Here is a 23,786-nt window from a genome sequence, read left to right as displayed (position 1 = left end):
TGAGGCTGTGAGTTCCATGGAGGGAATGAAAGCTCTAGAACCTTCTCCAGTCAGCTCTGATGAGAAGATTCATTACTGCTGCTTTGACTCTCCGCTCTCTCCTCTGCATAATGTGAGGGGTGCGCTTCCTCTACAGCTGCCCACAGGTGGTGAGAGAGGCGTGTGATGGGGACCCAGGACATGAGGGCAATGGTTTGCATGGTGTCTGTATGTGCCTCCGTGGGTTCAAGTGAAACCTTAATTATCATTTGCAGGGATTAGGGGATTGGAGACGGAATCAGACTACAGTGTTCAGAGGCAGGTAACTAAGCTTGGGTAATCGCATCAGAGTAGCACCTCCAGAATGCCATACCGGCGGCTACATAAGAAGGCAATGAGGCTCGAAGAAACAGGCGCACCTGCACCTGTGATGCCCAGTGGTAACTCAAGCTTCCTCCAGCAAGGAGATGTTGGCACCAGATGTTGGCCTTTGACCTTGAACTGAAACTACGATCAATCTAATTTTTTTTTCTGTTTAAGTTTACCCAGCTTGAGGTATTTTGGTCACAATATTTAAAAATAAACTAGTAAGATAAAGACTGAAAAACAAAGAGATTGGCCATCCAAGGTTTGTGGAAAAGAGAAGCCCTAAGAGGGGAAGAGCAACCAATATCCTAAATGTTCTGCTTTCAGGCTTAGTGTGAACTCAGAAACACACCCTCTTGGAGAGGAGATGCTCAGCTTCACAAGGGAATGATGTTATGGGCCATTCGCCCTCAGTTTGGAGATGCTGAGAAGGCATGCATATTCACACATATGCACAGAGAGAGGGGGAGTGAGGGAGAGGGAGAGGGAGAGGGACAGGGAGAGGGAGAGGGAGAGGGAGAGGGAGAAAGATATGAGGTTTTCAAATGCCTGATGTCAGTTCTCCGGCACCCTTCCTCAACACAACAATTTCCTTTGACAATAAAACTGCTTGGTTGTCTTAAAACCAAACAATCCTATTGCCAAAGGCACGAACTTTCCCCATATGCTGTTCAATAGCATTCAAAATTCAAGTATTCCCAAAAGTCTCAATGTGGAAAAAAATAATCATAACAATTACTGGCTTTCCCGTGATGGGAACTCTTGGTTTTGTGGCTTTTGCCAAGGGGGTAGCATGTCACAGCCAGCTGCACTGCCTCCCCACCCGGAGGCTTTTCAATACTCCTGTCAGTTTCTTCTTCTGTGTCTCTGTGCACTGACCCACTGGTTCAAGGACATGCTTCCCCTATATACTCTTAAGTGGATGTTTTCTGCATGGACATCCACATATATGCAATTATGCATCACTCTAAAACGGGGATGCAGGCTTGAGAGATGGTTCATTGGTCACAAGCATGTGCTGCCCATGCAGGGGATGCTCAGTCCTCAGCATTGTATAGTAGGGTGCCTCATATCTGCCTGTGACTCCAGCTCCCGGGATCTGAAGCCTTTTTTTGAACTCCTCAGCCACCCGCACTGGATGTGGACATACATAACCTACCCTCCACAAATATACATAATTTAAATTTAACATAAAGCCTCTGTAGATACAGATATACATACCGAGGATCATGACATTTGGTGGTTTCAGAGTTATACAAACATCATAGAGTATACCTATAAACAGCATGCATAGCTACGACAACCTAGCTACAGAGCCACTGTCCTATCTGCAGGCCACTGTTGACTGATGTCACTTGGCGAAATGTGAGTGTGTTCATCTGTGTGGAGAGCAGATCCTTATGCTTGTTTGTTAGCCATGACCCCAACTCTGCCATAATTATTCTGCATATGGTCAGTGTTAGCCACAACCCCAAATCTGCTGTAATTACAACTGAGGACAGAGTCAGCTTTTCCCTTTGGAATACTTTATCAATGGCCATGGTCTCTAGTACCTAGAAATGTAATGTGTATGTGTGCGTGAATTATTTTTCTATTTATTTGTTTGTTTGTTTGTTTTTTATATACATTTGGTGTTTAGCCTACATGTATTTCTGTATCCTCTGGAACCAGAGTTACTAACAGTTGTGAGCTGCTATGTGGGTGTTAGAACTTTTACCTGGATCCTCTGGAAGAGCAGCCAGTGTTCTTACTGGTTGAGCCATCTTTCCAGCCCCAGTAAATTATTTTTGAATAAGAATAAGAGAGCCAGGGAGGAAGGCTAGCCAAGCCAGAGCTGCATGCGCAGCAGGCCGAGTCCTTGTGAGCCGTCACGACTTGCAGAGTTCTCTCTACAGTGTGCTGCATGTATGTGTGAACACCCATCCCTGGGTGTGCACAGGATGACAGTTCCAGAAAGGTCTGCAGATATGAAAGTCCTCAGAACTCCGGTTCTTTATTTGAAACCACAGGGAGATACGGAGACTGGTCTTGAGTTCTTTAGCCAGGGCCACAGAGGGGGTTTAAAGCCAGGGAGTTACAACTATGTAGCAAGGTGGGTCTCCAAAACCTAAGCAACAAACAAAACCATGTACCTTCCGGCATGTGTTAAACCATCTCTTCTTAGGATGCTGACTATAGCACAGAATTAAGGTGCTTTATATCGAGTTGTTATACTGTGTCATCTAGGAGGTACTGAACAGAGCCTGTACATGCTCAGTACATATGCGGGTTTGGGGGGGTGTATTTTCAATCTAGTGTTAGTGGAAGCCACAGACACGGGAACTATGAATGTGGAGGAATGCCTCTGAATGGCAGGGGAAAGGATACGAATCAATCAATTAAATTATTACCCTAAACAATTACTCTCAATATACTGTGTTAGTCTGAAATTACCATCTTTAGATTACACTCACTATTTGATCCCTAGAGGTCTGGTAGGAGCCCCTCTGTGCCTCGCCAATGGGAGGCTTTAGTCCCTATAAAATGAACACCTTGTTTTCTACCAGGTACCAAACTCCGAGAGTTATTCAGCAAGCACCATCTGGGTTAGATTAGTTTAAGAGAAACTGGATCGACCCCCCACTTTCCCCCACAGCATCTAAACAAAACACTTTTTCTTTTCTTCGGGTCGCAGAGTAATCCCCGTAACTACAGAGCCACTTGGCTAGGAAGCCAGGTTCGCAGTGCACTTGATAACTTAATGCAACTTTTTACCAGCACTTAAAACCCTGATATGAAATCTACCCTCGATCATTTTCTGCTTGGAGTTGGCCAAAGTTGCAGCCCTCTCTCTGTGTTCAACAAAAGCCTCTCAGAAACAACGCTCTGGGTCACTGGCCAATCAGCAAGACCCGCAGAGCCTAATAGCCCGACACCGCCATGGCTGGGAGGCTCAGCGCTCTTCTTCCTCTGCCCACTCTCAGGATGGGTAAGACAATCAAGAGAGAAAGTCAGACTTACTGCCATGGATTTTGGGCTTCATTCAGTTAACTGTAAATTTATCTCACTTCTCAAGTTAATGACAATAGTTTTTTTGGTTTTGTTTTGTTTTGGGTTTTGTTTTTGTTTTTGCATGTTAGGGATGATGATGCTTAGACGGTAGCATTATAAACCTCAAAAGGCTATTGAATGAGGGATGCAAGGCAAGTTTCCTGTTCTCCTGACCAGACACACCATGTTCCTCAGCAGATGAAAACCCAACATCCTGTGACTCCTAAGGCTTGAATCTGACCTAAGTGGTGTCATCCGAAAGAGGGTGCTTCAGTACAACTTAGACGACCAGCTGCGTTTGGCACACACACCTGCCACCTGGGCTCACGAAATGGATGATCTGGGCAGACCATCCAGCCTTCAGCTCTTTGGTTTCATTTAGAACCTGGGTAACTCACTGCATTCTCCCCCCCAACCCCTCCCCATTCTCCACCCCTCACCCCCCCATCCTCCACCCCCACCCGTATTTCACAGACACTGGGCAGCTGGATTGGTAGTCACTAAATGAAATGAAATACGGGCGCCTGCACAGTAATTAGGCGGGGCTGGCCTGGAGCTCTGTATTCAGTCTTAATTGATTCCCTGGCACACACGCCAGAGCTGGCCCCTGGACCCTACACTTCCCTTCTCAGAGCCCAGAATCAATGCTCACTGTTCTCCACCTGTCTCCTCACTTTGTGACAGCTGAGTGACCAACACCCCTCCCCTCTGAGCCCCTCCCTGCCTTGACAGCTCTAACCACTACCAACTCCAAGGAGTTTGTTTTCAAGTCTTGGTTCTTGGCTGCCTTCAGGCTGGATACATTGAATGAACACCAGATCCTATCTGCCAAGAAATAATCAGGTGAGCCCCACTGTTCATGGATTTGTCTTTCGAAAACTCTAGCACTCACTGAATTATTTCCAGGGATTTCCCAGTCACGGGAAGAGAGATGACAACTCGGAGCCTCCTGCTGCATACATCCCAAATGATGTCAAGAAGGCAACCCCACCTGCATAGCAGACAAGCAACAATGGCGTGGCTGGCAGAGGCTACAAGTTCAAGCAGCCTCATGTAGACAAGGGTTCTAATGAATTCTGACTTCTGGTCCAGCCTCCTCACGCCGGTCCAGGAGCAGGATTTCCTAATAGGAGTCACCAGCTACCTCTCTCTGCCTTTACAGATTGTTTCAATGGTGTGCTCGGAGCATCTCTGAAGCTCAGCAGGTGGGTGGGGGAGAGGGACCATGCACAAATGAACCAAGCTGAAGGGAAAATGCATTAAAGCCTGGAGAGATAGTTTGGTAGGTAAAATGCTTGTCTCACAAACATGGGTACTTGAGTGTGAGCCGCAGGCATGGCGGGCACACACTTGTAATCCCAGCGCTGGAGAGTCAGAGGCAGTGGCATCCCTGGAGCCCCCTGGCCAGCCAACCGAGCCTACTTAGTGAGAGCCAGGAAGAGGCAGGCCGATTTCTGTGGGTTCAAGGCCAGCCTGGTTTACATAGTGAAACTGTGTGTTTGTGTGTTTATGTATGCGTGTTATATATTTTTAAAATATATTTTATATATACTTATATACATTATATACAAGACAAAGACAAAAGAAAAGAAAAAATCGTCTCTTTTCTCTAGTTTAGGAATGTGGAGTTTACATTTTAATTCTGCACTAATTACTACTACTAATTACACAGCTGGTCCTGACTGTAAAGATGGCAACTTAGCCCTCGAATCTGGAGGGGATAGTGGGAACCTGGGCATAAGGGAGAGAGAAGCCTTTCAGCAGATGGCTGCTGGTTTAACTTAGTGGTATCATTTGCGATTGAAAGCCCAAACACAAGGACCAAGCCTTGTGAGTCTGTCCTGCCCAGGCTGAGCCTGTAGGATGTTCCATGAGGTCCAGAATCACAAGCTCTGAGACAGATGAGGGAGGATGTTAGTGATTGCTGGGCCTTGGCGGATGGATAGCTACTGTGAGGACTTGGGTGGGACACTTGGGAAGGCAAAGTGTGGGAGACAGGACAACAAAGACGGCTTCAGCAGAGAAGACTGTAAGAAGACTGTAGGCGGCACAGGTGATCAGAGGGCCGGGAAGGAATGATGGGGGTGACCATCAGCTCATGTGACCTCGGACAAAATGCTCAACCCTTGCAACACAGATGTAAGTTATCAAAGAGAGACAATAGCATGTGACTCAGTCGCTCATGGACAGCAAACGAGCAGCTCTAGGTGCAGTTCTCAGAAATCTGTAGTATCGCATTCCTCTACTACTGTAACAAGATACTAGAAAAGGAGGGTGGGTGGGCGTGGCTTACAACAGAGGTGGGTGGGTGAGTGGGTGTGGCTTCTAACTAGCAGTCTGAGATGGTGTGGTTGTGCCATGCTGAAGGTCCTTGGTTCATGGTAGTAAAATTCCCATTTTCCCATGCACATGTGTGTCTCCAAGTTTCCCTTGTATGAGAGCATCAGTCTTGTTGGAGGACGGCCCACCCCAATGACCTCATTCTGACCTTTGCCAAGGCTCCATCCACATGAGGCCACGTTCTACGGTACTGGGCCTTAGGAGACTGTGACTCTTTGGAGAGACACCATCCAATGTCCAGCAGCCACCTGCCTGCCCCAGCTCTGTGGAAGGGCTCACTTTGTTGTTTTTTCCCCTAATTGCTTGTCGATTTCTTCACAGGAGGACAGCCGAGCCCATGAGACTGAATCTGTTGTGGCCACAATCTCCACAGTCAACCAAGGTTTCCCCAGCAGCACCTGGGGCCCAGGTGAGGGTAAACAAGTGGAGTAAGTAGAGGGAACACGGAAAGGAGAGCAAACGCATTCCGACAAGCTGCTAAGACAACAGGCAGGCATGCCAACCGCAGTGTGCAGAGAGGAAAACTGCTCGCGGCCAGTCCGCCTCTGCAGCCTCTCAGGGGCCAGCAGGAGGCTTGGGACACCAAGCGTGCAGACCTGAAAGGCGCCACACAGACACACAGCTCCACCCGCACAGACGGAAAGCCAAGTTTGATCCATTACAATCCAAGTCCCAGTACAGGGGTGATCGTCTTTGCCTCCTGTTGACAAGTTTGAGGGCTCTTGGAAACTGTGAACTTGCATTTGACCTGGGGCTTAGCAGTAGGAGTTAACAAGTCGGCTTATCAAACACACCCAGTCATACATCACCTTAACAGAAATCTTCCTTGGATCCGGAAGCCATTATTCCCAGAGGAAGAGATGGCTGGAGCTGTGGGGTGAGGCAAGACTCAGAAAGAGGGGGCTGCTATGCTTCCTGAGAGGACTAAAGACATTGAAAGAGAGCTGTGAGAGCTCGCCAGGCTGATGTGAGGACCTGAGCTTGCTCTCCCGCACCCACACGAAACACTGTGGGAAAGCCAGGCAGGTAGCACGTGCTGGCAGTTCCAGCACTGAGGAAGCAGAGGCAGAAGGCTCTGTGGTCAGACACCCTAAAACCAAACTGGCAAGTCCCAGCTCCCACAGAAAGAAATAGTCTCAAGAACAAAATGAGCAACACACACACACACACACACACACACACACACCCCAAAAACAAAAAACAAAAAAACAAAACCAAAACAGGAAAACTAAGGTGATGTTTCCTGAGAAACAGTGCCCAAGGTTGACCTCTGGATACATGTGTGCACACGTGCATAGTAGGTAAGTTAAGTAATAATTATTTTAATTAAGGTAAGCAGTGAACTCTGTGGGCACAGTACAGCCCTCAGCAAAGCCACAAAGAATCAGAGGCCGACTCCTCACTCGCTCTCCCCAAACCCAAAACCTCAACTTCTGGAACCGTCTTCCCTTCTCCTCTTCTTCAATGCTTCTTAAACGAAACGGTTCCAGTCTAAGGAAAATGGCTGATAATGCTTCTTGAAACTTTAAGAGCCGTTCCCAGTCCTAATCAAACACTGTTCTCTTCAGGGTGACGGGGAGACAACAGCTGTCAGCACAGGGGACTCTAGGGGACAGTCGCAAATGCCAGTGTTATAGATGGTAAAGGCTATTCTTGGTTACAGAAATCCTAGAGAGGCATCACAGGGAGATAGGTCAAGAGGTTCTGTGCTTTCTGGGGAGGCATGCAGGCCAGAGTTTGGATCCCAGAAGCCATGTCAAAGCCGAGAAAAGTTGCACGTGTTGGTAATCCCAGTAGTTCTATAGCATAGAGACAGAAGACTTCCCAGGAAGCTTGTGGGCCAATTAGCCTGGTGTACAGGGCCACAGACAACTAGAAAGACCCTTGTGAAGGCAGGGACTACCATAGAAGTCACCCTCTGACCTTCCCATGTGTGCCGCTCGAGCATGCACGGCGCTACCTGATACATGGTACGCAATACATTTTGAGATGACTATATTTTACATATACAGAGTTAAATGACATTTACTGTGAATGTTTATCCTTCTTTTACTTTGCCTGTAGCAGTCATTATAACATCTAATTTTCCATAAACAGATTGTACTGTATCTCTGCTAGCTGGCTACATTTCTAACATATGGTTTCCTTAGTGATGGCTTTATTAAAATCTAGCTTTGATAAAGGGTTTAGTGGGTGATGAATCTCGCCAAGGCTGCGACTGTACTGCGGAATGCCCCTGTGGTCCTCTGCCCTCCATAACGATAGCAAGTTCGCGCTTGCCGACAGTTCGCTGAAGTTCACACAGGGTCAGCTAGAGCTCCCTTCTCACTGCCTGCTCGAATAGTAATAATGATGATAATTATACTAATGCACAACTTGCCTTCGAACACTGCAATTTCATCCCAGTCTGTGAGGCTGAATCACAAACACTTAACGTTCTTTAAAGTAAAACTCTCCATTCGTACATCAGTCTGCCTCAGCCCTGCCTAATAATTTACCTTCTCACTGGAAAGAAGGTGCATGGGGCTGTGAATGTAAATGGCATAGACTACGCTTTCGTCAGTAATAAGTCACATTCCAGAAAGTTCCACAGGGTTCCAGAGAAGGCTATAGGATCAGTAGATCATCACTGAATGTCTTCTAAAGATACAGGTTCCATCATATTTATCTGTTCACATAGGAGTAGTGGCCTGAGGCATTTCTTGTGGTCAGGCCTGTCTGGCAGTAAATGACCTCAGCCAGGGGGGCTGTGTGTGTGTCGTGTCTCCTTCCACACCCTCATCTTGTCCAAGGTCTTCTTCTATCTGAGAATCAGTCTGGAGCAATTCTTGGTGTACCATGGGTTCTCCATATTACACCACGTTACATTTCCTATTGTAGAAACAAAGTAAAAACCTCCATGGAGCAATAAGGAACTTTCTGGAAACCAGGAAGAAGGATGTCCAAGTTGTTTTGCTAGGAACAGGTGGCTCTAGATGGAAGGCTCAAGTGAGGAGAGAGAGAGAGAGGGGGGGGGAGAGAGAGAGAGAGAGAGAGAGAGAGAGAGAGAGAGAGAGAGAGAGAGAGACGCCCCCTCCACCCCCATCACAAGGATAGGTTCCCAGCCCCGATGTGACAAGATTCCCCAGCCAGCATGTGATCAGTTCCTCATGGCTCAGAGGGACCCGAGGCTGAGCGTGACGTGCCATTTCTTTGTACATAGCAGTTACCAGCAATAAAAGGTAAAGCAGAGAGAGGCTACGTATGTACTCACAAATGTACACACACTGAAAACAATCACTAGTCACTCACTATTCCAATCCAGAGATGTAAATAAAGAGCTCGTTTTCACACCAGGTTTGTCTTGTTTATGTCTATGATGTCTATATCCAGAAGTGGACACTGAAATTACAAGGCATCAGGGAAGCGCAGGGCCGGCAACTTCCAATGTCATTGAGGGAGAATCAAAGTATAAAGTATAAAGACCCAACTCTGAAAATATATGCAGCCAGCCTTCTGTAACCATGGATCCCACACTCATGGGTTCAACCAACCGTGCAGGGCAAACACTCGGGGGGGGGGGGTGAATAGTGTCTGAACTGAATATTACAGACTGGTTTTCCACATAATACAGTATGGCGGCTATTTGCAGCATTCCATTGCATTACGTGCTGTCGAATAATCTGTAAATAGACATGTGTGTGTGTGTGTGTGTGTGTGTGTGTGTGTGTGTGTGTGTGTGTGCAGGTTACGTGGAAAGCCTGTGATACACTGCAGAAGAAATGTGAGTATCCTCAGGGTCTGTGGTCTGAGGATGGTTGCTGAGAGGGAGCTACACTACATAAATATAAATATCCACTGGACACACACTCAAATGTGTGTTTCCTTTTGCCCAGTAAGCCACATGCATCTAAAAACATCCTCATCTTTGTCTAAGGACACAATGCTTTTTTATTAACATGAGAAGTTTCAATCCCAAGATGAGTTGGTTCTGAAAACTTAAGTTACCGGGCCCTAAAAGACCCCTGACTGCCGGACGGCATTCTTACATCAGCCACTTGAAAATCAAGTCTGAAACAGTTCTGACAGGCTTGCTTTTTCCTCCGTGCCAAGAACCATACAATAGACCTTTCCCCCCTCTTTGGACAAAGCTCTTAAAATACTTGGAAATTCAGATGGACTGAGTCATGGAACTGTGCAAATATACTACACACCCGTTCCTGCCAGTGGCTCTCTCTCTCTCTCTCTCTCTCTCTCTCTCTCTCTCTCTCTCTCTCTCTCTCTCTCTTTCTCTCTCTCTGAAACAATAGTAGATTTTCAGTGTCTGGCAGAAGGAAATATTTTGGGTAGCGTTGTGACTTGTCTACAAAAGAAGTGACAGGGCTGAGCGTGGTCTGAAAGCAGGAGCCGTCTTTCTGGGTAGGAGGTGGTGGAGGGCTCCCCTCTACTCAAGGTGGGCCCTACAGTGTCCCTTAGTGCTTAGCGCCAGGCCACCAGACAGCAAAGATGCTGCTGTCTAAAAGCAGTGCTGTTTGTGTGTGAGTGCCAGGGGCTGACTGCACGTAGGTGTGAAGAGGTGGGGTGGGTGGGGTCGTGGGCAGTGAGACAGGAGGGAACGAGGAAGGGGAACGAGGAAGGAAGCCCACAAGGAGACTCCAGGGGAAAGCAGACCTGTATCCCTTTCTACGGCTTCCTCTTCTTCTCTTAAAGACTCAGATGGAACTGCATGCCATTGATCACTGAGATTTCAAGATAGCTGAGGTATGCTGCAAACTCCTCCTTGCTCTGAGCAAGCAGAGGCTTCAAGCCTGGATATCTCTGCAGCACAGGACCGCAGCTGACTCCTGCTTGCGGCAAATGGTTGCGTTTGGATGAGGTGGGGAAAAGGCTTAAGCCAGTCCCTCAGAGGGAAGGAAGGGGTTTGGGGTGGGGGGCTGAGTAAAATCCCCATAGACAAAATGGAGAAACACCCTCACAGAAGGCTCTCCATTCCCCCTGTGGAGGACCTGAAAGGTCCCCTGGTCTAAGAAGGCAAGCTGGGCTTCAGGACACAGGCCATGACAGTGTATTAGAACTCTCCATCCAAATGTTTTAAGAGCCAGAAAAATGGCTTAGCAGATAAAGGCACCTGCAACCAAATCTGGTGACCTGAGTTCGATCCCAGGAACCCATAGGGTAGAAAGATCCCAGTAATAAGTAAATAATGTAAAACAAAAATGTTAACGGTTTTAATTTCTTCAAGTTCCAATGGGGACAGGGACAAGGCTACTGCGCTGCTCCAGTTTCCTGGGCCTGCAAGGCGGAAGGGGTCATAGGGGAGAGAAGGAATAGACACGGGGTGGGGTGGGGTGGACACTGGTGACTCTTCATCCCCACAGCTACCTTGTGCGTTGGAAGATGCTTAGCAGCATCCTCGGGTGTCTTGGCTCAGTTCCACGAGTGCCCTTCCAGACTCTGCCAAACATCACTTGGACACAAAAGTCTTTCTGGTTTCCATTAAACTTCTAGGGAGGCACACTTTCCCTGCATACCGTAAGCACTGGCTGCAACCGGTGACCGTGCAGCACCTTGGTGAGTGCTGAGGACCTCAAACAACCTGCTGTGAATCCCAGCACCACAGAGGCCCCAGGCAAGGGGAGCCCTTCAGCCTCTCAGGGATCTTCAAATGCTTTCAAGGGGTGTGGCAATGACTTTTCTGCTGCTGTGGTAAAACACTATGAGCATAATCAACTTATGGAACAGACCGTTTATTTCGACTTATGGTTCCAGAGAAATGAGTCCACCTTGATGGGAGGCAGGGTGACAATTTGCAGGCATGGCAGCAGGAACACCGAGGGCTCACATCTTCAATGATGTGTGTGAGGCAGAGCTGGGGACCAGAAAGTGACATGCTTACTCTAGCAAGGCCACATTTCCTAAACCTCCCAAACAGCACCACCAGCCGGAGTCCAGGTGCTCAGCTACGTGCACCAGAGGAGACATTTCTTATCTAAACTACCTCAAAGAGCAGAACATCCATGGACTCTGACTTAAGGAAAAGGGGGATTCAGAACACAAGGACCTCTGAACTTGACCCTGGAAGTGGAAGAGGTAAATCAGGCCCAAGAAACCACAAGATCTGCTCTGCTCACAGATGTGGTGTTCCACAGAGAGGGGCCTGCAGCGTCCCCCCTCCTTCCTATGCTGGGGACAGTTTCTGCCTCCACTCTGACCTGCCCATAGATCATTTTGGTCACCTGCTTTGGAACAAGTGTTTAGTCATTCGAGTCTCAGAAAGCTGAAAGCAGGGTTACACATGGGTGTCCCTTCTATTTCACATCCAAAGAGACATACAAGACTGGACGTCCTTTCCGTTTTCCTCTAATGGAAAGGGGCTGCCACACTGTCTGCATTTCTTTAAGCAGATCCCTCAGTGGCTGTACAAATTGGCTTTCCAGATAAGATCGTTCGCTCACATTTCCACCTGTCGTCCATCCAACGGGCAGGGGTGGGGGAGTGGTGGGTTCAGTGACAGGTCTCTTGTTCCTCAGTACAGTATAATTAATGATTTATGATTTCAAGCCTGAGAATTTTAGAAGTGGCCAAACATGAAAAGTTTTCTGAGTCATGAGAAAGAAAGGAAATGGCTCAGTGGCCCGGTGAGTGCCCTTAGACTCTGAAACGCTACTGTGACAGCTGTCACACGTAAGCGCCACACGGTCCTTTGCAGACAAAAAGGGTTATTTTATCCAGATTATTCCCCGCATGGCCCGGAAAAAGAAACTCATTTGTAATCATCAAAGGAATGCTGACAGAATACACTCTATTATACTCATGCGAATTGAAGATTTGTTTTGGAGATCATTCTTCGATTTCCTCCTCCCTGTTCCTCAGAGCCCAAATGAGGCTATTTGTATTCATGGGGCATCTGAGGCACGCATGAAATCAGACCATTCGCAAACACGGTTCAGATTCAGAGGCCCGAGTTGTGAATTTCAATGGTGCCTGGTTGCCTGGACTTACGTTGCTCTGTGTTTGCAAAGCTTGGCAGCAGGGCTGAAACTACAGGCCTCAAGCGCCACGCCAGCCTCTGACTTGTTGATGCAGAGAAGGTGCGGTGTTGGGGCCTGAGTACTGTAGGGGTACAGGTGTTGAGGAGGTGTGAGTCAGGCGTTATGAACATGTAAACCTGTGCACAGGTGGAGTCGTCTGCCAGGTCTGTGGCACAGAATGAAACACTCATGTATAGCTCTGTGGTTTGGTTATTACTTCAGAGCCTATGGAAATTCTATTATCTATCCATGGCACAGAATGAAACACTTGGTTCTAGCTGTGGTTTGGTTGTTACTTCAGACGCCTGGCAATTCTATTGACTATCCCCTAAACTCCTCCCTTATGATGTGCATGTCCATGAATCCATCAAAACCGAGAACAGGACAAGAGTGGTTGGCTCTACATGGTAGTCATGTGTCGTCGCTGGAACCTGAGAGACTTTTCCACAAGATTGCCATTGGGTTGTCCCCCTGGAACTGAGGCTCCCCTTGGGGGGAGGTGTGAATGCCTTGGGCTGGTCGTCAGTGGAAGAGCTCGAGTTTGTCACCAAAAGGTCTAGTTGGAGGCAGAGTACCCTCCTGGCATGCGTGAAGTCCTGGATTTAATACCCGGTACTTGGGGGGGTGGAGAGAGAAAGAGAGAGAGAGAGAGAGAGAGAGAGAGAGAGAGAGAGAGAGAGAGAGAATACGCAAAAGAACTTCACTCTTAAGAAAACGATATGCAGGCCAGGCGTGGCCGCGCACAGTTTCAATCACAGCCCTTGGGAGGCAGATGCAGGCAGGTTTCTGTGAGGCAAGACTGACCTGCACAATGAGTACCTACTTAGTGAGACTTTGTTGAAGAAGAGGAGCAGAGAGGAGGAAGAAGACGGGGCAGGAGGAAGAGGAGGAGAAGGACGGGGAGGAAGAGGAGCCACTTGGGGTCTGAGTGTTCCCTTAGCTTAGTTCCAGTGAGCTTTCCCTTCCACCCTTCCAGTTTCATCTTGAGTAATTTCTCTAGTATTTCCATATCACTGTTTCTCTCTTCAGCTGCATCTCTGCTCACTGACCTGTCTATAAGGATGGTCGTCTCTGTCAGTGTATTCTTCACGTCTGGAGCTACACTTAGCTGCCCTTCCTCTGTACATTCTTCTTCTTGATGGACTTTGTTCTTTACTGACTTGGGGAATTCTGTCTTTCACTTCTCGGGAGCTCTCTGGCTACTGCTGAGTATCGCTCGTATAATGCCATTTTCTTTTCTTTTCTTTTTTAAAGATTTATTTATTTATTATATGTAAGAACACTATAGCTGTCTTCAGACACTCCAGAAGAGGGAGTCAGATCTTGTTACAGATGGTTATAAGCCACCATGTGGTTGCTGGGATTTGAACTCGGGACCTTCGGAAGAGCAGTCGGGTGCTCTTACCCACTGAGCCATCTCACCAGCCCATAATGCCATTTTCAATTGTGGGCTCACAACCAGCAGATTCTCACGTACATGAATCTTTTAAATTAAATTGTATGTGTATTGAGGGGGCATTCATATGAATCTTGAGTGACTTGTATTGCTAATGTTTCCACGTAGGAGACATCTATGTATTTTTTTTCCAGGTACAACATAGAATAAGAATACAGGTAAATGCTGACTCTGGTAAAATCAGAAATGAACATTACAGAAGTGGTATTACTTTAAGTCACCTGGAATTTATGTTATTTTCTTCCCTTGATATTAGAAAACTGTCTAGATTAAAACCTCTTCATTTTAAAATAGAATTATAAGGAGTAAATGAGACATGAACATGAAACTCAGAATAGTGTCTGAGATAGAGGTCTCTGACTTGCTTCTCATCTGAAAACCAGAGAAACTCATCACTTGTGCTGAGGGAGGCCACGTGAGGAGGCCACTGAGGGAGGCCACGTGAGGAGACCACGTGAGGAGGCTGCTGTATGTGCTAAACCAGAGTTTTAACTGGAGTCAGTCATACCTAGGGACCAGCAACAGGCTCTCCTTCTGAGGGTAGGCAAAACTGATAGACAGCTGGACCAATCTGGGCATCTCCTCATAGTGCTACAATCTTAACAATCTTAACATGATCAATGCTCCTACTGCAATCTACTTCCTTACCGAGAGACACAAACATACCAACTTCATTTAAACAGTAACCGCCATTCATAAAAGTTCAAAAACCTTTGTCCTTCTTTCCTCGGCCATTCCTTAGCTCAAATGATAAGTGTGCGGTTTCTGAAACCAGGTGAGTACTGGACACAAATGGCAAAGCAGTGGTAAGGGATGGGTGATGGTCCAGGGGAAGACGCTGTCTTATTAACCTTCAACTGACGCCTTTTCAGGAGTGCTAAGTTCTAAGCTGACAAAATGAGAGGGATCAGTGATCCCCACATTTTATAATAATGACCTATCGATCAAAATGTCTAGAAAAACACCTCTAATATGTGTATATTTATTTATAAAATATACATTGCTCAACTGTGAATGTACATGCCAACTACAAACAAAGTATATTTTGGGGGGGCAAAACAGCAAATATGACCTGCCCTCCCTGTGCACGGGAATCACTGCATATGGACATTCAACATACTGCAGATCAAAAGGACTTAATTTTTATTTGTTTCTTCATTATGGAGCTTTGGCTGGCCCAGATCACACTATATAGACCAGGCTGACCTCAAACTCAAAGGAGTCTGCCTCTGCTCCTGAGTGCTAGGATTAAAGGGGTTCCCTCCCACACCTGGCCTTCAGTTACTCCTGTGCACACCTGAAGTTCACTGCCGTGGTGCAAGCTTGGATCATTTCAGCACTCAAGAGGCAGAGATAAGAACAGCAGGAGCTCAGTGACATCTTCAGGTAGCTCCATAGTGAGTTGGAGGCAAGTTGAGCTACATGAGACTCTTACACACACACACACACACACACACACACACACACACACACACACACACACACACACATGCACACACACATGCACACATGCATGCACACACACATTCTCTCTCTCTCTCTCTCTCTCTCTCTCTCTCTCTCTCTCTCTCTCTCTCTCTATCTCTCTCTCTATCTCTCTCTCTCAAACTCATACACAATTTGTACCTGTTCTAAATTGGTACAGGTTCCTTTACCTTGGGTCCATTTGCTAAACAATATAGCAACTATATGCATAGAGCTCTGGCTGTTTTAGGTATGATAAGCAATGGCTGAAAGCCCACAACAGGAGCTGTGTGGTTAACACTCGGACAATGTGTCATTTACTCAGAAAGGAACATTTGATGTCCATGGGGGTCCTGGGGTCACTGCTCAGGAGATACTGAGAGATGACCAGATGATCATGTGTGTCACCCATGACTGCAATCTCCTTCCAATGCGTGTCATGAGAAGCTGTGAAGGAAAGTGTCACTCCACGAGCTGTCTAGAAAAGCTGGGTGAACTGTAGACACATTTTTGTTGGCCTTGTTCCCTTGACACCATCAAAGGCCATGCCCCTAGGCTAGCCAAAGTTCAGTGATGGAGGTAGCTCCAGTTCTGCCAGTGAGCATCCAGGGTAAGTTTCCCTGTACAAGGCTGAGTTCTTGTCTGTAAATGAGATGAATACTCGCCATGGAGCTGCTACAGGGCTGAAATCAAATAACACTGAGCTCAATTAATCTCACTCCCTTCTTGCTGTCCCTTCCCTGGGAGCACTGCTAGGCTGCCCTTTTCAATGCAGCACCAGGGAGACCACAGCCATCAATAAGGGGCCCACTTGTGAGCTGAGACATCTCTTTACCGAAGGAGGGGCCAGCAGGACATTTTTCAAGTGCAGCTGCTTTCCACGGAGACGGACAGGCAGTTTAAGACCCTCGTTCCTCCTCTCTCTTTCCATGAGAGCCAGACAACTTCAGACATTCAGTTTGGTTTCCTTCTGGTTACCGGCTGGCTTTTCACAAGGTAACTTTTTTTTTTTTAAAGTGACAATAACTCCTAGGTAAAAGGGTAAAGTGACTGAAGCGTGATAAAATGCAGATGGCATGTGTGTGTGTGTGTGTGTGTGTGTGCACATGTGTGAGTGTGTATATATGTATTTGAGAATGAGTGTGTACATGTGTGTGTGTGTGTGTGTGTGAGAGAGAGAGAGAGAGAGAGAGAGAGAGAGAGAGAGAGAGAGAGAGAGAGAATGTATATTGTTATTGTGAGGTGGTGATATGCTACGGAAACACAGGCCTGGTATCCCTGGCGGGTCACCTTAGGCTAATGGGGAAGGGGACCCCATTCAGCCATGTTCTGGGTGGACTGATACATGAATAGGAAGTAGCTCTGTCCTGTGACATTGACATAGTGCCTCTCAACTGGCTATACCTTGGAACTGCCTAGAGAGCCCTTAAAAAACCCCAGTGCCTGGCACTCTACGGGTCAGTTCAATCAGAAAGCCTAGAACGCAGCCAGACACCAGACATTCAGCTCCCCTAGAACTGTATCCCTGGGTAGAAAGGCCATTCTATACACTTAGGGTTACACACTGCTTGTCTGGGAACAAAACAGGACAATTTAGCTTCCTAAAAATGGACAATTATGTGTGCCCTATCTTCTTCTCAGGACTTGGCCTCTAAGACCCACCATTATCACATCCTGAAATTCTGGCTAGTGGAACATGAAACACCCAGGCAGGACTATTGGTTGGATTCCACATGACGTGTGTCACAGACTGATTGCATGCCACCTGAAACTGCTTCTTTATTTATTTTATTTTTATTTTATTTGTTTTAAGAGCTTTAAAAGGGATTTTTGAAAAGTGTTATGTGTATATGTGTTTTCCTTGTGTATGTGTGTGTACCACACGCATGTCTGACTCTTGAAGAGGCTAACAGAGTACATTGGGTGCTCTAGAACTGCGTTACAACATGTAGGTACCGGAAACTGAACCCAGGCCCTCTGAAGAGCAGTGTTCCTTTTTGATTGTTTTGTTTTGCTTTGTGTGATTTGTTTTATTTTGCTTTTTGAGACAGGGTTTCTCTATGTAGTCCTGGCTGTCCTGGAACTCACTCTATAGACCAGGCTGGCCCTGAACTCAGAGATCTACCTGCCTCTGCCTCCCAAGTGCTGGGAGCTGGGATCAAAGGGTGGTATTACCAACAGTCAGAACTATTAACTGCTTTGCAACCTCTTCAGCCCCCCCCCTTTTTTTGTTTTNCTTTTTTTTTTTTTTTTTTTACATTTTTTGATACATTTTATGGGGGAAGTGCATGCGTGTCACTGCATCTGAGAATGTGGAGGTCAGAAAACTCACTGGCAGAATCTGTTCTCTCCACCATGCAGGGCCAGATGGTTGAACCTAAGTCATCCGGCTTTGTAACAAGTGTCTTTACCCCATGAATCTTATCCCAGGACCCCAGCCTTCCAAACTGTGAGCATATGTCTGTGTTCATGAAACCCATTCTGCAGTAATTAGTTACGGTCACCTGAGCAGATGAACACGCTCTAGTTCTAAGTACAACTTATCACCAGCAGGAAAAAGCAGAGCTCTAGTGTGGGGAGCAGCTAACTCTCTTCCCGCTCATCTCCATCCCTCCTGCTTCTAGCTTGCGGCATCTTTCTAAAGCTCAGGGGAAACAAACGTAGACACTGTAGCAACCAAGACTCTGGCTTCTCTTTCTCTTCACACTTGGCCCCCAGCACAAGCCTCTGAACTTCGTTAAGGAGAAAGGGGAAAGAAAATGGGAGAGAAAGGAAAGAAATTAAGATGAAAAGAACCCCCGCTCCCAGTCTGTCCTCAGCAGAGAAACAGCAGAGAAAGGACACGCAAAGCAGCTCAACAAGTGGCCCAGACAGGTGGTCCATATTCCTCCTGATCTTAAGGAGCATACTTGTCTCACAGTGACCGAGAGTTAGAGTTCATATAATTACCCTATGGATTATCTTCAAGGTTCAAGTGTTTACTGTGACCCACTGATTCCCAGAACCTGGAGTGGGGGGGAGAAAACCTACCCTCTGACCTCCATAGGTGCACTTTGGCCTCTGTGTGCCCTCACAACACACCATGCACACATACACACATGTATACACACAAACAATGATCAGTAAAACTTAAAGAAAGAAACCGCCGGTCATGGTGGCACACGCCTTTAATCCCAGCATTTGGGAGGCAGAGGCAGGTGGATTTCTGAGTTCAAGGCCAGCCTGGTCTACAAAATGAGTTCCAGGACAGCCAGGGCTATACAGAGAAACCCTGTCTCGAAAAACAAAACAAAACAAAACAAAACAAAAAGAAAGAAAGAAAGAGGGCTGGTGAGATGGCTCAGTGGATAAGAGCACCCGACTGCTCTTCCAAAGGTCCTGAGTTCAAATCCCAGCAACCACATGGTGGCTCATAACCATCTGTAACAAGACCTGAAACCCTCTTCTGGAGTGTCTGAAGACAGCTATGTGTGTAATTACATATAATAAATAAATAAAGCTTTAAAAAGAAAGAAAGAAAGAAAGAAAGAAAGAAAGAAAGAAAGAAAGAAAGAAAGAAAGAAAGAAAGAAAGAAAGAAAGAAAGAAACTCATTAAGTGCAGAAGGGCACTGTGTGCTGTCTCCAAGAGAGACACCCAGAAGCCCCATGAACTAGATGGAGTTCCTCAGTACGCAAATGCTTTGTTTTTTAATGGTTGAGATTCCAAAAGGCACCCCACCACCCTACGCCCCAGCCCCCTGCTTTGTTCTCCAAAGTAAGAGAGTGTTAGAAAGACACTTCTGTTTGCCTTCTAAGAGAGGAAAAGGAGATAATCAGGGATCACTTTGGACATCTTGGGCCTGTTCCTGTATTTGAGGGCTTTAGAATAAAGAGCAGAACTTCATCTGAAGGAGGAAAAATGGACAAAAGTCAGGCACTTAAGGCTGGAACTGAGGGCCACTGGCACTAATTTTAAAAGTGCACTCTTGTTTTCCCTGAGAGAATGTGTGTGTGTGTGTCTATATACATACATGTATATATGTATATATGTATATATATATAACATGTTTATATTTATAAATATAAATTTATAAAAATAAATATATTTATATAGAGAATATTTATGTATGTATGTATACATTTGTTTATTTTGTGTGTTTGTGCACATATGCACATTCCACAGTGTGTCTGTGTATGTAGAGATCAGAGGACAACTGTCCTTCAACCACATGGGTCCAGACATCAAACTCAGGCCATCAAGCTTGGTAGTAAGCTTCTTTACCCTCTGAGCTATCTTGCCTACCCTGGGATACATTTTTAATGCAAGGATGGTAGTCTTTCTGTGGCCACCACAGTCAGGAAACCCAAAATCTTCAGTGAGAAGAAGGTATGGGAGAGCCTGGGCCTCAGCAGTCTCGGGAGTGATTAGCCCAAGTCAGGAGCACGCAGGGGAAGGACAGGCTGCCGTGCAGCCTCTGGATTATGGAGCGATCTAATGGTAGAATCTCTAGGGGTGGGGGGAATCAACGACACCAGCTGACAGCCTCAGGCATTAGCCTGGGAAAGCTGCAAAGGAGGGGGACATAAGTAATGTTCTCAAACTGCAGGGATGAACCGTGAGTCTTTGCACTCAATGACTCTGACGGGGGGGGGGGCTCTGGTGGGGGCCCACTGCTTTCTGGAACTTTCTCTCACATACACACTTTCTCTGTCCTTCTTCACAAGTCCAGGGGGTCCTGAACTGCCTCTCTCTTCCACACCTTTTGGATGTTTCTCTTATTTAGAAAACAAGAATCTGTATTGTCAAACATGCTCCTAGCCCTGGGCTATTGTGGTAAGGCTCTGCAGGGGAGAGCCTGCTGTCTGCTCCCTGGCTACACACTTGCCAAATCACGAAAGGGATCAGGCCTGCCTGTCCCCAGGAAATCAGGCAGTACCCTTTGAGGCCACAGGAAATCAGTCACAAGAAGAGGCCAACACTCTCAACTGGACACTCAAACTGTCCATTTGGGAGTGTAGGCTTTCCCTGTATGCTACATTATTGCACCGTCTGCTCCTGCAGCTGCGATTTCAAGTCAAACAGGCCAACTTTTCTCTCTGAGACTATGGAGGCTCTTTCCCTGTCCCTCATTATATAGAACCTGGGTTTAAACCTGAGCAGGCCTACAGTTTGGGAAGACAGGACCATATGTTTCTTTCTGTCCCTAGAGAGTAAGGAGGAAGGCTGAAATGGCCTGGCAATGCCACCACCTGCTGTTGGCTCTGAGACTTAGAAACCACGGAAAACAGCAGGAAAAGCCATCCATCAATCTCACTATTAAGAAGCAAAGCACCTGCTTCGCACAGGATGCTGCCTCCTGGTTTGTAGATTAGATCTGTTCTATGTCAAGGTGCTAAGCACAATTAATTTCCAGCCTCCTGTGGTAAACTACACACTGTTAGTACTGTAACTGCTTCCCTCAAGAACTCTAAGAGTCTATAATCTGCCGGTGGGGAGTTTCATTACAATTTGTCTAAAGCAATATTTGTTCAGTTGCAATGATGTCATGGGATGGGGGATGTGGGGGAGCAAGGATGGTTGTCAGCTTTTAATTCTTTCCTTACAATAATCAGGGCAAGAGAGTGGCTGAACTCGAAGCCTCTCGCTATAGCTTAAATCAGCAAACACAGAAAGTTTCTGGAAGCCATGAAAGTTCTGTTACAGAAAAAGAAAAAAGTCAATAGTGCTTAGAAAAACCCGATGAATTTCCTCAGCACATTTACCAGAGTTTTGATTCTCTGCAGCTTGGTTTTAAGGACTGTGGTTTGCTTGCCAAATAGGCATATCTTGGCTTCCTTGGCCAGGCAAGAACACTGCCTTGATATTAAATATTCTAAGCAAAGAACCTCTGACCTAAGGGCTCTCAGTTAACAATGAATGACATTCTCTGTAAGCAAACCAGAAACCCAGCTCAAGTCTGCACTCCCAGTTTCTTTGCCTAGTAGTCTGTCACACAAGCAGAACAGAGCAGAGCAGACAGGTGAGTCTGTTTACCACAATTATGCTGAAAAAGAAAAGAAAAGAAAAAAACAGTGGCAAGTGGGTTGCTAGAGTCTGTGCTCAGCCTGAACTAGGTGGAAGGTCCCAAGAGAAAGGATGCAGGTAAAGATGCTTCCTGGGGTTGATGGAGAAAGATGCCGAGCAGATGGAGATCCGGGCGATTACAGTGGAAAAGACATTTGTCACTTTGAGCAAGGGTTCTAAAAACCATCCCCACAAACTGCCACCTGCAGCCTTGCCTCACACCTTGCTAAGATATTTTGCTCAGAGGTCAGGTAGGAATTCCACCAAAGAGCACACTGATCTTTGACTTGGCAGGACAAAGTCGTGTGTGTGTGTGTGTGTGTGTGTGTGTGTGTGTGTGTTGCGGGGGGGGGGGGTGCTGCCACCTTTTGCTGGAGAGTCGTGCCTCTGAGTATAGTCTCTGTTCTGTCAGCTTCTATCAGTCTCAGGGGGCATCTCCACCAGACCTCCAGTCTTCCCAGGCTCCCTCCCTCAAGGCTGGCTTAGACTTTCTGTTCAACGTGCCCTGGACTAGTGTCCTTACATGGGTACCCTGGAGTCTGGTTGGGACGCACCCATATCGTGTGGGTGGCCAGCTAAGTGCAACTTTTCGTCCAGAACACAGCAATCTTCCAGAGTTGGGCGTGGTACCGGGCTCAGCTTAGGGGTCCTCTAGTGAACATATAAAGGTCAGGGCTGAGTCGCTGATGCCCAGGAAACTAACAAAAGTCAAGAGAGAGCCTCGAGAAACTCGAAATAAGTCCGGCCTTAATAAGGGCTGGCTTTCCTGCTACCACCACCTAGATGCCAAGGGCTCCCACGAGGCAAGACAACTGGTTAGGGAGAACACTTCAACTTTAATCCAACCAGGTAGTGCCCCGTGCAGAGGCCGCTCACCTGGGCAACAGTTAGGGGAACGCGGGCTCAAGGCGAGCAAGGGCGCTCTTACCAGAGAAATCTGTGAGCGCGGAGGTCTCTTTGGAGCACACTAGGACCGTGCAGTAGAATAGGCGCAGAAGCTGCCCCGGAGGCTCTACCTGCCTGCGGAGGCCCTGATTCTGCGCCGATTGGGGCGCAGGAGGCGGACGCGGGTGTCCCGGCAGGAGCATGATGCGCAGCGCGGCTGGGCGCGGGCGCTGGGATCGTAGGCAGGAGGACCGCGTCACATGGCGAGGCGAGTCCGTAGCCACCGGCTCCTGGTCCCCTGCCGCCTCCTGGTCCAGGCTGCTGGAGCTTCTTAGGCGGTCGCCGCCGGGTCCGGGATCCCCAGCCAAGGGGAGGGGGCGGAGACCCGGGGCGGGGCGAGGATCCCAGGGAGGCCGAGGCGTAGTTTCTTCAGAAGAAATCTTCCTGGCTCCATGAACCTAGGGAGCCTAGGGAGTTTAGGGGGTGTCACCTCGTGCTCCGGAGCATGGCCGAGGCCGATCGGGGGCGCCGAGCCCAAAACGGAGAGCGTCTCCAGCAGTGACCCCGATGCTGCGCAGCTTGAGCGCTTTCCACGCCGGTGTCTCTAGGCGGGGTGATGGCCAAGAGGGGCTGGCTCAGCCTGCGCTGGCCCGGCGCCAACCTCACCCAGGCCGGTGGAGCAGCACAGCCGGTGCCCGTCCGTGACGCACTTTAGAACCAAGGCAGCAGCGTACAGTCCTGGCCAGAGGGGAGCGGAGATTGTGGGAAGGGGCGTGGGAGGTGAGGTCCCGGAGATAGAGGCATTACCATTACGGTCTCTGCCACCTTCAGCGCTTGATGTTTAGCCACCAAGCACGCAGTATGTCTTATCGCACTGAATGGGAGAGTGGGTCCTCAACTTTCTGCCCACCATAGAAATTTGCCGAGGCTCTAGCAGTCCGGACCTGAGCGAGCTGGTAGTCTCAAACCAGTCACGAGGCTCCGAGCCAGGTTCCTTTTGCCCGGATGGAGCTTCCTGTGGGTGCTAGTTGACAGCAGTCCTCGGGGATCTGAAACTGTACTGGAATAAACAGCGGCTGAGCGCTTATAATTGAGCTTTGTTTTAAAATGGGCCACGGCATCTACATGACCCTGTTGACTACGCCGGTGTCTACGCATTTGGACACCCATAGACCAATAGATCCGTGATGACACCAGGAACAATGAGTGGGA

At 47.6% G+C, this 23,786-nt stretch overlaps 1 protein-coding gene across 6 annotated transcripts in view; it reads right to left on the bottom strand.

Moving 5' to 3' along the window:
- Positions 1-23,405, bottom strand: part of Eva1c (eva-1 homolog C) — a 74,259-nt gene extending 50,854 nt beyond the window's left edge. For all 6 annotated transcript variants that reach the window (XM_029544583.1, XM_029544585.1, XM_021209702.2 and 3 more), the window contains exon 1: positions 22,618-23,405. In XM_029544583.1, coding sequence (XP_029400443.1) covers positions 22,618-22,777 — 160 coding nt within the window. In that variant the 5' untranslated portion in view covers positions 22,778-23,405. The remainder of the gene's footprint in view (positions 1-22,617) is intronic.
- Positions 23,406-23,786: the final 381 nt, after the last annotated feature.

Source organism: Mus pahari, chromosome 12 (genome assembly GCF_900095145.1).
Source record: "Mus pahari chromosome 12, PAHARI_EIJ_v1.1, whole genome shotgun sequence".
Classification (NCBI taxonomy): Eukaryota; Metazoa; Chordata; class Mammalia; order Rodentia; family Muridae; genus Mus; species Mus pahari.
The sequence above is the reverse complement of the archived record's forward strand: the minus strand, read 5'-3'. Positions and strand labels throughout refer to the sequence as shown.